A 13653-nucleotide genomic window follows, 5' to 3' on the forward strand; every position below is an offset into this window, starting at 1 on the left:
AGTCAAAACATTATCTATATATTTATGTTACTTCATTACAATAATTATTGATATATGTTTACATGAATAATTACAAGTAATCACTGAAATTTTACATGTATACATTTATCTTTGTCTTCTCAAGGAGATAACCATACTAAACCAATGTACCAATATGATGATATGAGATATGTTACATCATTACTTTAACATGAAGCTACATAACAATATATGATGAATCATAGCATCATCTGGCTTCATGGATAAGAAACTATAGAGAGGAAGAAGCAAGACCATCCCAACTCTTGATAAAACTTTAAAAAATACTTGATGGGAAAAATATTTGTCACCCAACCACATGGAACCCTAAGGTTTACTCTCCCAATCCAAAAGATAACACAAGGTCCCACACCGCAATAAAAAATACAAGTAGGTCTATAAGTGAAGAAATATATTTAAGACAAGTAATAAAAATAGGAAATACACAAGGGTAAACAATAGGGTTAACACAAGATGTCATGAGATACTAGAGGTGACTCACTAGGCAAATGGAGTGAATCTTAAGAAGCATGTAGGAGATTTTCATCACATAGCCTCTTTTCTAAGTTATCCTTGTCTAGTTCCACTGGATCTTGGCCCTCAAAACTCTTGGATGCCTTGATGGGATGCTATAATAATATATAATGCATGAATGTCCACATTATTCACAAATAATCATTAGAAAAACTTAACTAATCATGGATACTTATCCCCTTATTTTTTGAATAAGTATGTACTTATATAGAATTCTAAACAAGTATACAAATTCCACTCCTCATTCTATCACCCACACATTATGCATAATGATTTTTCATTCTTTTATTAAATCTATAACTTGTAAAGTCTCCCATAGTTGAAAAAGGCAACTAGAAAAATATAATGGGAAATAGGTTGGCACTATACATTCTTGTGGTGTGGAGGAAATAAAATTGAACTACAACACATTATGTCATGAACCAAAAATATAATTATACATATTATATTTCTTCTTGGATTAAATGAGATAGAATAATGAAATGTAAACACCAAAGGTCAGCCAAACCTAGAGTAGAAACACCATCAAAATATGAAACTAAGTCTTAGAAATCAATAATCTCATGTCATTTGAAATGAATAAAGCTAAGGTAATTAACATATCATTATAGAAGTTGACTATAAAAAATAATTACATAAAAAAATATGAAGTATGCATTCACATAGGAACCACAATCAGTCACATCTAATAATAGACAACAAGAAAATTCATTGTACTTTGTTTTGAACCTCAAAATATTGAAATAGTTATCTCCAAAAAAGTCTTCAATAAAAGGACAATCTCATTAATAAATTTTCAACATAGAGAGTATGTAGAGAGATATACTCAACACTGATTATACATAAATTATTATTCATGGCAATATTAGCTAGTTGACATCAATGACAACCATACTAACACATCCATGTTGATTCTCAATTCTACCCAATATTTCAACAATTTAAGAATATTTCCATGCTACAATAACCTATATGTTTGTGCATATATAGGTACACACACACGCGCGCGCACACACACACACACGCGCGCGCGCGCACGCACACACACACACACACACACACATTCACTTTATATGTACATTTGTATGTGGGTATATACAAGATCACGATATGTCCTAAAGTGGTGATGTGATTTTTTTTTCACCCGTCCAAAAATACAAAATGTGTGTTTACTTTTTAGTAGGCTTGGTGTCAATACACCTAGCCAAAGGAAACCAAAGTACAAAGCACATAAGGTATTTGATAGGTATGGGTTACTTGATATGTATCAAATATCCAATAAGTAGCACATTGTAAGATTATAACATGATTTGTAACTTGTAATTAAAAAAATAAGTTATATGATATTTAAATTACCTTGTAAAAAATGAACATGACTAAATCTATAATACACAACCTTACACAATTTGAAAACTTGATACACATGGCATACATACCTTAAAATAGATTATTGGATTACAATGATTAGCTTCTGGATTAGGGTGATTCAAAATGATAATGGTAAAAATGCTAACACAATCTAATCCAAAAGCTAATCATTGTAATAATAATGGATTGTGGAAATATCATATATCTTAGACTATTGAACTTGAGAAACTTAAATCTTAAAATTGAAAGAACATATTTAAAATCTATGAAATGAAATGCTTTAACAATCTATAGGAAGAGGAAACTTTTTTTTTTAAAGAAACCTTTCCTTACATGAATTTATTTTTAATTGGTTGGATATACTAGAATCTAAATTTGGATAAAAATGTTATTCAAATATACTAGATGCTAACAAGTTGATTTATATGGCTAAGGAGAAAGGCATAGTTTATGAAAGCTCAGGGGTCACAACAAGCAAGCACACTTTCTCTAGAGGTAAAAGTATACAACTTAAAAAGATCCATTCACTAGAACAACCAATACCCATTGTGCTTATTTATCTCCACAAAATTAAAATTTGATCGATACATGTCGTGAGCTAATTCATCCTCTACATTTTAGTTTCACCAAGATCTAACTCCAAGATCTAAGAAAGAGATGTAGAAATTTAGGTTCACCAAAAAGAAGGTAAACATTGAATGCAAATAAGCTAAATCTAATAAGAAAAGTGCATAGCATGTCGGGTTCACCAATTAATGTAGGGTAAGAAAATGAAATCAATCCAACCATACATTAATAAATGGGGGAGGACCAAGGTCCACCCCTTGGATAAGGTTTGATTGATAAAAAAGGAAGTATCAATGCAAACGGGATGAATAACTCATATTTATTTCCCTCTCACCTCCACCTTAAGAGGGTTAAGCAAGGAGATATGCAATATAGAGATAAGATATAAAGATATGACAAAATGATAAAGTATATTGAAATGAAAGAAAGGACGATGATATACCTTGTGAAATAAAAACCTAAAAATTAGTTGTCAAACAACTTCTAAAAGGACTGATTCACATGCTTTGGATTGAAAATTGCACTATGAACAAAACCCATAAATCATTTAGTGATCTTTCAAGGGTGAATTGGATCTTCAGGGGTGCAATGTGCCCTAGATTGACTATGTGAGATGTTGATTTTGATTTTTCAATTATGATAAACGATAAAAAAGGTATCCATATATGCAAAATATTCATCAATTCGAGATCCAAAACTTGCAAAATAAAAGAATTTTTTTATTTGTTGTTTGGGGGGGTTACCTCAGTCAAACCCTAGTTTAGGAATTAACCTTGATTTGAAAATAGAGATAAAATACCAGTAAGTAGTAGTCATAGATATAACATGAAGCAATGTAAATCTATGAATATGCTCTTGAATTTGGAATGTAATCAAGTATGTAGATTTAATAGGCTTGACTGAACTTCAAAACCCTAGAAAGGAAATCAAAGTGAAACAAAAACCTTCATGAATGATTGTGCTTGAAATTCGCCTTATGAATGTAGATCTTGAGAGGATGAATGTAGAAGATGTAACAAAGGATCTTGAATGTATGAAGAGAGATCTTGAATGTTGGAATGATAGATCTTGCATAGGCTCCTTCAATAGATTGAATGCATAAAATTCTTGATCTTCAATGGAGAATTAACTTGAATTCTTTGAATGCTTGAGAAATTGAGAGCTTGAGTGCTTTAACTTGAACACATGATGATGACATATTGTGATGATGGAATGGAGCAAATGGAAGGGTTTATATAGATCTTAGAATTAACTAACTCCTGCAGGTTGACACACCTAGGAATTAACACCTTGAATTTACTTGGACATGGGACCCAAAGAGGAGACCTAAAATGGGTCCCAAACAAGGGTGCATTGTGCCCTTGAAAGCTAGGTCCCATAACCTCCAAATAGCTTTTGGGGTAGGACCACTAAACTCACTATCCAATTGATCTTTCAACTATTCCTTATATAATAATTGTTTGTATTGTACTTTAATCTTTTTTATTTTTCATGTCAATAGACCAATCACTGTCAGACCTTGTAGACTAGGTCACGAACCTCAGATCCAAATATCAAACCTCAGATCTCACAATAAAACCTCACCACTGAAGCTCTCTTCACCTTCACTTTACTCTACTTATCTTCGCATTCCACTCTTCATGCTTCTTGAAATCATTCATACATTCCATACATAATAAAGGAAAATGTCCTTCCTTTATACTGAATCCATAAAAAAATTCCCTGAGTCAGTAATTACACCTTCTCAATTGATTATTATAGGACCTCGTTTGGTGATAACATTGATCTTTCACCTTGTAACTTGAATAACTTTATGTACATGTGACATTATGATGAGCGAGCATAGCTATGCCATCTTCGAAATATCTTGTTCACATCTTTAATTTCGACTTCTCAAAATATCAATTCTGACAAGTTTACCAGAACATGCTTTTGTAAACTCTATCTCCAAACAATCTTCGCCAAAACTTGTATAACTTCTTCCAGAATTAATATCTTATGCTTTTGAGGTTAGTTACATATAATAAACACATAGTATTATCTCCCTTTAACCTCGCTTAGTAAAAATGCTCAACTATCTATCTATACCAACTTGATCTTTATCGTTGTTCTTTTGTCAAATACCATAGAAAATTGTTGTGTTGACATCAATGACACACATAGTCATGAATGTAACATATCATCATGATAATGATCTAATCATGTTTCTACAATACTCCCCCATAGAAGTATCATCAGTATTCATGCTTCCAACAATTTCCCCCTTTGCCATTGATGGCAACATAGATGAAAAACATCTAGTTCCAAAAATACCAACATTAAAAGATTGTTATCCTTTCTTTTCAAATCTTCTTCATCAATTATTATCCCCCATTGATATACCTCAATGTGTTCTATATCAGCTATAATCTCTCCCTTCAATGTACTCTATATCAAACTATTTTTCATGTTGTAATCTCTCCCCCATTGACATCAATGTCAAAGGTTTCAACAACCAACAATATCTGCAACAACTATCTCTTACTTGCTCAACTATCCAAAGACAATATTTAGAATAACATCCAACAATAGTCCTAGCTGACTCTGCCCATCACAGATACTCCCCTATATAGGAAGCATCAACATTCAATCTAGACAAATAATAGTGTTGTTATACTAATCTGCTGCACTCTTGCATCATCTACTATGATGTAGGAAGGGGCATAACCCCAAGCATAGCTCACAAATACTCAAAAGTCTCTTTGGGAAGAGGTTTGGTGAAAATATCTGCAATATGCTCTTTGGTGCTTACATTCTCCAATCTAATTTCCTTTTCTGCAACTTTCTCTCTCAACATGTGATATTTGATAGAAATGTGCTTAGTCTTAGAATGCAACACTGGATTCTTAGTGTGAGAATTTGCTTTGGAGCAAAATTCACCCAAGATCAAGGAACTCAAGCACAAGCACAATAGTAGACCAAAGAGTATGATCAATATGAGAATATATTATCTCAAGCATGTGTATACACACTAGGAGTGCCTATATATAAAGGCCTCTAAGATGCATCTAGAATGTGTCTAGAAAGAACTAGGAGATAATCATGACAACTAACCACATATCCTCCACATTGAGAGGATAAGCATGATGAGGTGTCTCATGTGTATAGATGTTGTAGACACCATGTGCTCAAATAAAGTGCTTACTCTTATGTTGTAGATACCATGTGCATAATTAGAGTGGTAACTCCTGTGTTGTCAACATGACAACTCACAAGAGTATGCATACTCCTAGGTGACTAACTAATAAATAATAAAATATGCATTAACCTAAGTAAAATCAAGTAAAGTGTAAATAATACTTATTTACACCAACACCCACCCTTAAGTGCAACTTAGGGGAATGTACTTAAGTTTACAAAATCTAGGATGAAATGCATGATGGGTCCTGGCTACTAGGCCATGTTAGGTACCCATGTACATAATGCAATGCAATCTCTCATAAAGTGGAGAAAGAGGGAAAACCACATGGGAAAAACTCTCCCCCAAAAAGAGAGAAGAAAAAAACACGATGCATGGATGGATGGAGTAATCAAGACCCCCCCATTACGACATACATCAAGTATATACAAAGGAGAAATATGGGAAGAAGAAGAGAGACAAGGTAGTGTCCCACTCCCCATAGAAGAGTGCTGACCACTGATAGTTGCTCTGATGTAGAAGTTGATCCGAGACTGCTGAATGGTGTTCCTCCCCTTTGGAAGCAACAATGTCGTAGGTACAAATGAGATGCTTTTGTTGTGTGTAGAAAGAATCCCATTGATAAATGTTGTATCTGAAACTTGCTTAATTGTCCCTGTGTTGATACTGATGATTGCTCCTTCCAATACTACTAAGAAGAAGTGTAGATCTAGCAAGGATGTATGTAGAACCTATCCCAGAGAACATACTATCTCCTCAACTGATAAAGAGACCCTCTACAATCGTTATTCATAAGTATCCACAATCACATCAACCTGTAGAGAATGGATAGGAGGGTCAAAGTGAGCCCTCATGACAACTGAAGAAGTGTCTACTTCATCAAAGAGAAGATGGATATGATCAGTGTTGTCCTCCAAATCTGCTAAGTGTGACTCCACGAACAAACTTGCAATGTCTGCCAAGAAGTCATCCACTAAAGTTGGAGCTAGAAGACGAGGTGTACCCTACTGTACTAGACCTATCACTATGGAAATGGATGAAGTATTCACCTCAACGAAGAGAAGAAGAATATCATCAATGATGTCTCCCACATCAAAGCACTCTATTTCTGATAGTTCCTCGTTGTCAACTTTGATCTTAAACCAAAATGGAATATGTGACAAGACTCCATGAGATCAATGTATGTATGCACCCCCAAATGCAAAATTAATCAATCAACCCCCCTAATGTATGATTTGAGCACTTGATAACCACTTGCCAATGTAGGGCCTATTTCTGAAAGCAATATTTATGTCCATAGAAGCCTATACCTAATTACATATCTGGAAAGTAGACAAAAAAAATGCACTTTTAAAAAAAATGGAACCTGATTATGTGTCCAGATGAGCCCGTACTGAGCATTTGAAGTGGCAAAAATTGAGATTTGTGAGTTGTACAAAAATCAAGAACAAAGATCTCAAACAACCCGCACCAATGTGTAGATCATGAAATTCTACCCCAAAACAAAAAAAAATTGCTCCAAAAAAGGAGATCGTATGAGGGAGATATCGTTGTTGTTATTATTTTTCTTGAATCGCCGTCGTTGTGCCTCCAAAAATAAGATGACTCTAGATTTCACCTCAAATGCCTAATTTTGGTGAAACAAAAGTTGATTTGGGGGTTTTTGACCTTCTGAATGTGATGCAAATATCTAATTTGCACTAGCAAGCTTCAATATTCACCTACAAAATATCTCTCCTACATGCCTGATGGCCAAAAATTTCTCAAAAAATAATGCAGATCCAAAAAAATTACAAAATTGAAAGGAGATCCAAATGAAAAATGTAGATATGAAAATTAAATATATAGATCTGAAATGATCATACCTATTTTTCAAATTGGGTCCTTCAGGTTGTCAATTTGCAAAAAAAAATTGGCTCAATTTTGACTATTGCCGAACATAGGCGAATTTATAGTCAATTCACTAAATCGACATTCTGAACATAATGGTGAGGTCCACTTTGGCTCTAGATGCTCCAAATATCTGTAGATTCTTCGGATCTAGGTCGAGTTGCTGAAGCAAGATGGTCTCGAATGATGATCTGAAGAGAATCTCCCCGAGCTCTGATATCATGTACGAATTTGGTATAGCTTTGATACCATGTAAAAATTTTCCTTAGAGAAAAAATCACCCAAGATCAAGGAACTCAAGCACAAGCACAATAGTAGACCAAAGAGTACGATCAATATGAGAATATATTATCTCAAGCACGTTATACACGCTAGGAGTGCCTATATATAAAGGCCTCTAATATGCATCTAGAAAGAACTAGGAGATAAGCATGATGACTAACCACATATCCTCCACAATGAGAGGATAAGCATGATGAGATGTCTCATGTGTATAGATGCTGTAGACACCATGTGCTCAAATAAAGTGCTTACTCCTATGCTGCAGACACCATGTGCATAATTAGAGTGGTAACTCCTATGTTGTGAACATGATAACTCACAAGAGTACGCATACTCCTCGGTGACTAACTAATAAATAATAAAATATGCATTAACTTAAGTGAACTTAAGTAGAGAGTAAATAGTAAATACTTATTTACACCAACACTTAGACATATTCATTGTGCTTGTGTTATCACAATGTACAACAATAGGTTCAATGAATTCTATCCTTATATCCTTCAACATTTGCTTCAGGACGTCTCAAAACATGGTGAGGAATGATTTAAGTATTTGTGGTAGAGGATTTTTGCCCACTTGTTTGAATGTTGACACATATTCAAAACTAGTTTAGTCACTAGAGCCAAATCTCGCCACTTCTAATTTTTGATACCAATACCTCCTAGTTCTAATGGTCTACATAACTTATCACAACTTATGATGATCATTTTCTCATTGGAGGATTTCCCCTTCTAGAAGAAATTCCTCATCTTATTTTCCATCATACTTCTAGCTTTGGTTGAAAAAGGTAAACATGACATTTGATAAGATGGGAGAGTAGATTATTATTTTTTATCATGCTATCCCTCCCTACTTTTGAAAGCCATTTACCTCTCTAGTTATCTATTCTAGAATCATATTTTGATGTGAGTTGATTTCAGGCACTAGATGCCCTATTATCCTTATCAATGGGGATTCATAGGTATTTGCATGGAAATATCCCTTAATTGGAACCCCTTGAATTGCATTTTTCATCTTCTACTTAAGGATTGATATTGATGAATAAGATTTCTAATTTGTCCAAATTCACTTGTTGACCTGAGGCTGTCATATATATAGTTAAGATCCTTTGTGATTTCTAGCATCAATTAAAGAGATTTTTTACAAGTAAAATGACATCATCTACAAATTGTTGATGGGTTACACTATCAACCTTATCTGTGACTCTAACTCCTATTATTAAATTATTTTGATGGTAATTAATTATCATTTTTCCATAAGCTTCAACCATAATTACAAATAGGAAAGATGATATGGGTTCTCCTTCACGAAGGTCTTTAAAAATACTAGAGAAACCTTTTGGTGTACCACTGATTAATACTAAGATTTTAGGAGTTGAAATATAATTGAGAATTAGATTTATCCATTATTTTGAAAAACCAAAAGCCTCTAAATATTTACATAGGAATCACAAATCTACTTTATCTTAAGTTTTCTGAATGTCCAATTTGATAATCATACTTGGTCTTATTGAGTGAATAAGTTCATGCATACTAATTATTCAATAGAAAATGGATCTTCCAGGAACAAACCATGTTTGTTCTTACGAAATGAGCATGGTGAGGAATGATTTAAGTATATTAGCTATTACTTTGGATAATGTTTTATAGATGGTATTACTAAATGCTATTGGTTTGAAATTGCTAAAGCTTATGTGGTTCTCTTTTTTTGGCATGAGTGCTAGAAAAGTTTTGTTAATTTCCTTAAGGATGTTTTCTAATTTCCTTGTGTTCTCTATTGCCTCCAATAGTTCATCCCTTAGAAAATGTCAATATTTTTGGAAAAAATGTTTGCTTGTAGACCATCTAGACTTGGGGCTTTATCTAGTTTCATTTGAAAAAGTGTATTTTTAAATCTCTTTGTTTAAAAAACTACTGTTTAGTAGCTAATTGTCTTCTCTAGCTATCATTTTAGGGATACATTTGATAAATTATTGTTGTGATTCATTATTAGATGCTTCCCAATTGTTAAGGGGTTTTCCAAAGAAAGCTATGTAAAAACAACAATTAAAAGGATTGGGTAGAAAATCCTTCAAAAATATCCATAGAAGCTTATTGAATTCTTTGTTATTTAGTCTTCTTTGTTTCATATTCTTATGAAAAAAAATAGTGTTTTTGTCTCCATCTTGAAGTCAAATTTCTCCAAACTTTTGTTTCTAAAATGTTTCCTCTTTGAGAAGAATCTCCTCTTGCTTGTGTAATAATTCATTTTCTTTGAAATATTTGTTATTATCCATTCCATTTATAAAACTATCTTCATTTAATTCTTTTATGTCATTTTCTATATTTTCTCTTTCTTCAAATATATTCCTTGTTTGTTTCATTTTTAAACTTTGTTTTTAAGTGCTTTGAGCTTAAGATAAGAAATAAAATATTTTAGATCCTTCCAAGGATTCATCTACCCACTATTATTCTGAGTAAGTCAGAAAATTATTATCTAAAGATCACATATTTTCAAATTTGAAAGAGTTTCTGATCAATTTAGACCTAGAAATTGAATTAATTGAAACCAAAGTGTATAACTAAATGTTGTTAGGTCCCACAAAAAGGAAATCGCGATGTTTAAATTTATCTTGTCAAATTTCAATCATTGTTTAACTCAATGTTATCATAAAGAATATTTCTTAATGAGTCATACATTTCTATGATACATCCATTTCCTTGAAAGAGATACTCCTAAACATTTTATATAATTTTTATAAAAGATATATATGCTCATTTTCCTTTACAATTAGAAAGCTTCGAATAAATAAATAAATTATACTATACAAAATATTCCAAAAACCCATGGCAACAAGCCAGAACTAAAACATTATTATCGGGGACTAATACAACGGTTACAGCTAATATTCTGGCCGCGTAAGGAGACAGCTAAAAATAAAAAGAATCGTATAAAAAAAGTTTCACAAATTTCCATGTAGAAAATAAAGTACGAAAGGCTCTACACGTACTCCGACCTCGTTGTATTCATCGAAGGATATTTCCCTGGACTAATCAACGGCAACTGTAGAGCGCATTAAATATGACCCACAGGTTCCACCTCTTTGACTTACACTAAAATACCTCAAGTGGGTCCCATTTTTCACGTTAAAGACCCCCCAGATCCACGCCACTTGAAAGGCGCACTGCCGTCAGATCGTGGGGCGCAATCCTGTCCGTTCAATTAAAAATTGGCGCCAAGCAGCATTACTAGTCATAATGCGCTTTAGAAACAATAGAGTTGGACAACTAAAGCACTAAAATATTTCCACACATAAAGTAAACCCGCCACGCTATACATGTCGCCGCCAGATATAGCGGAAACTCTAAATTTTGTCGCTCTCGGCGCTAAATATATAAACGTATAAATAGTATTCAATTGTTCTTACAGGTGGGCTCTCCCGCTTGCTCACATGTGAGTGCAATTAAAACCGCCGCACAAGATTCTTTTCTTTTCTCAAGGCGGTTTGGAACTCCTGGAAACCGCTTTCAGTGATGCGTTAGAACGCGTGGGAGTGCTAACAGAGACGGTCAGCGCTTAATAAGTAACGTAGTTTGGTAGTGATGCAGATATGTTTATTGCGGATAACGTCGCATTGTTTTCGTCTGTTCGTCAAAGGACGGATAGGGATTGCAAAGACTGAAGACTTTGAGGCCAAGACTTGAAGAATTGGAAGTCTCCACGGTTTTTCCTGATAGTCCTACAATGGTAGCTTTCCAGACAAGGATTTAATGGATAATGGAGTGAGACGGATTCGAGGGAGTGTGGTTGAGATTTGGTCCGAGGAAACAGGTAGCGCTCTGACAGGTGGTGGCTGTGCAGAGGTTTTCATTGTTCGGAGTTAAAAAATAAAAATCTTTGTTGTTTGGAATTACGTATTTGACATTTGAATCTTCACAGTGCCAGTCGCAGGAGGAAGACGGGGGAAATAAAATAACCGCATGGAAGAGTAAATAAATGATTGCACTTGGAGCATCGGGTAAAAGGGAAGAATATTCGCCAGCGTCATTATTATACGTGATGAAATGGTGAAGTTTATAGTAAGGGGGGTAGATCTCGAGGCTATGTTCGGATGCTTGCAATTATACAAGAGCATTACCTGCTTGCTTTTCAATTTTGATCAGGCTCAAGCGATTAAGTCGTTCGAGTCGTTGAGATGACGATCGGCTAGTAAAGTTCTGTCTTGTGCTGTAATGGAAAAGCTGTCGAGCGTTTAGGTGTGCTAAATGCCCACATTCTGAGCTCAAAAGAGTTTCGGTAGCTTTCATGTTATCGAAAGATTTCGTTTCAAGAGCCTTCAGTTTGGCAGCTTAGCTTTGCACGTCTCTCTACTAAATACCAGGGGATTTAAGGAGTGAAGATGATGGATAGTTTGTTCAGCCGGGGTAGTGCCTCAAAATGGTAGGGAAGCTTTGCTTTGTTTCCATCAATGGTTAGTTTTCTCTTTAGGGATTTGTGAAATGTTATAAGTTTCTGAATGCAGAACAGTGAAATAAATTCTCTGTCTTTTATGATTTATATTTTTCTTCATGTTGTTTGGAGGATCTTGTTAATTTTATTCGCTTTGTGCGAGCAGCAAAACTTTGATCAAGAACATAAAATCCAGGGTTGAAGTTCTAAGGAAGAAGAGAAATGGGAAGGCAAGTTTGCAAAGAAGAGATATTACAGAACTTCTACAGAAAGGGGAGAATCAGAAGGCGCTTTCCAGGGTGAGAGCATTTAGTGATTACAGTAATAATAGCTTGCTTAAAATTAATTAATTTTCTCCTTATCTGTATTCAAAGTCTTTGATCCTCTGAACTTCTACTGTGCGAAGGCTTTCCATTTCATGCGAGTCCCTTCAAACTTTCGTAAAATTAAACTTTCTTTTCCCGTTCTGAAGGGTCGGAACATGTATTTCGTTCAGGTAAAATAGTCACAACTAGGGGACACGTTCAAAACTCAAAACTTCTGTGGATGTTACTATTTTGTACGTCGGATGTAGGCAGAGATGAGGTTCGTTTTACCCCGAACTATGTCCTCAGGTGAAATCCAGGTGTATTAAATTTGAACAACGGATGAGGTAAATATGAAGAAATTCCCTAGTAGGCTGCAACAGAGGCATTTCATAACACTAATTGGTGTCTGCCTTGACCGTGGCCTAAGAAACAGCATTTACCTTGGTACCTTTAAATTAAAATTGTTTGGTGGGTTCCTACAGTTGTGTACAATAACCAAATCAGGTCTATATTGCATGCTAGACAGGGAAGTGGAACATTGTAGGCTGAAAATAAGGGTTGAACAGGAAAGAAACTAACATGAAGTTTCTTTAAAATTTCCATAGACCCTGGAGACCTTGTTTATGAAAAGTCTTAAAGAACCAGACCTATAATTACAATTGCTCCTCGTTCACAATTACACATTGAATATTTGTAAACAAACATATACTAAAGATAATCACTACATTCATCTTTTTCAAAATTCTGACTTGACCTGATGGCTTGGCTTGTTATTGGGTCTATTTGTTCTGGATCCATATGGACTGATCTAGGACGGCCCTGTTTTGCAAACATTCTCTGCTTTTGGTGCTTGTAGCATCTGAAAAAGCAGAATCCAGTGTTGTTGACACAGGTTGCAATTCTAATATTTGTTGCTGCTGCTTTATTGTTTTGAATTGTAAACTGTAGAGGTTGCAATTTCTTAGACTGTGAATGGTGTTATGATTCTTCAAACTTTGAGATTTTCAACAAGATAGACAGGCATAAGGTTACCTATGAATATCATTATTGGTAGAAATACAAGTCTATGCGGAATCATTA

At 34.4% G+C, this 13653-nt stretch overlaps 1 protein-coding gene across 1 annotated transcript in view; it reads left to right on the plus strand.

Moving 5' to 3' along the window:
• The first annotated feature begins 11247 nt into the window (after nt 1-11247).
• LOC149556701 (uncharacterized) overlaps nt 11248-13653 on the plus strand; it is a 32726-nt gene continuing 30320 nt past the window's right edge. Inside the window, exons 1-2 of the mRNA XM_089831163.1 lie at nt 11248-12256; nt 12432-12564. Of these exons, the coding sequence (XP_089687289.1) occupies nt 12216-12256; nt 12432-12564 (174 nt within the window). The 5' untranslated portion in view covers nt 11248-12215. The remainder of the gene's footprint in view (nt 12257-12431; nt 12565-13653) is intronic.

Source organism: Cupressus sempervirens, chromosome 5, assembly GCF_028749045.1.
Source record: "Cupressus sempervirens isolate cs-2001-9-10 chromosome 5, ASM2874904v1, whole genome shotgun sequence".
NCBI classification, from domain to species: domain Eukaryota; kingdom Viridiplantae; phylum Streptophyta; class Pinopsida; order Cupressales; family Cupressaceae; genus Cupressus; species Cupressus sempervirens.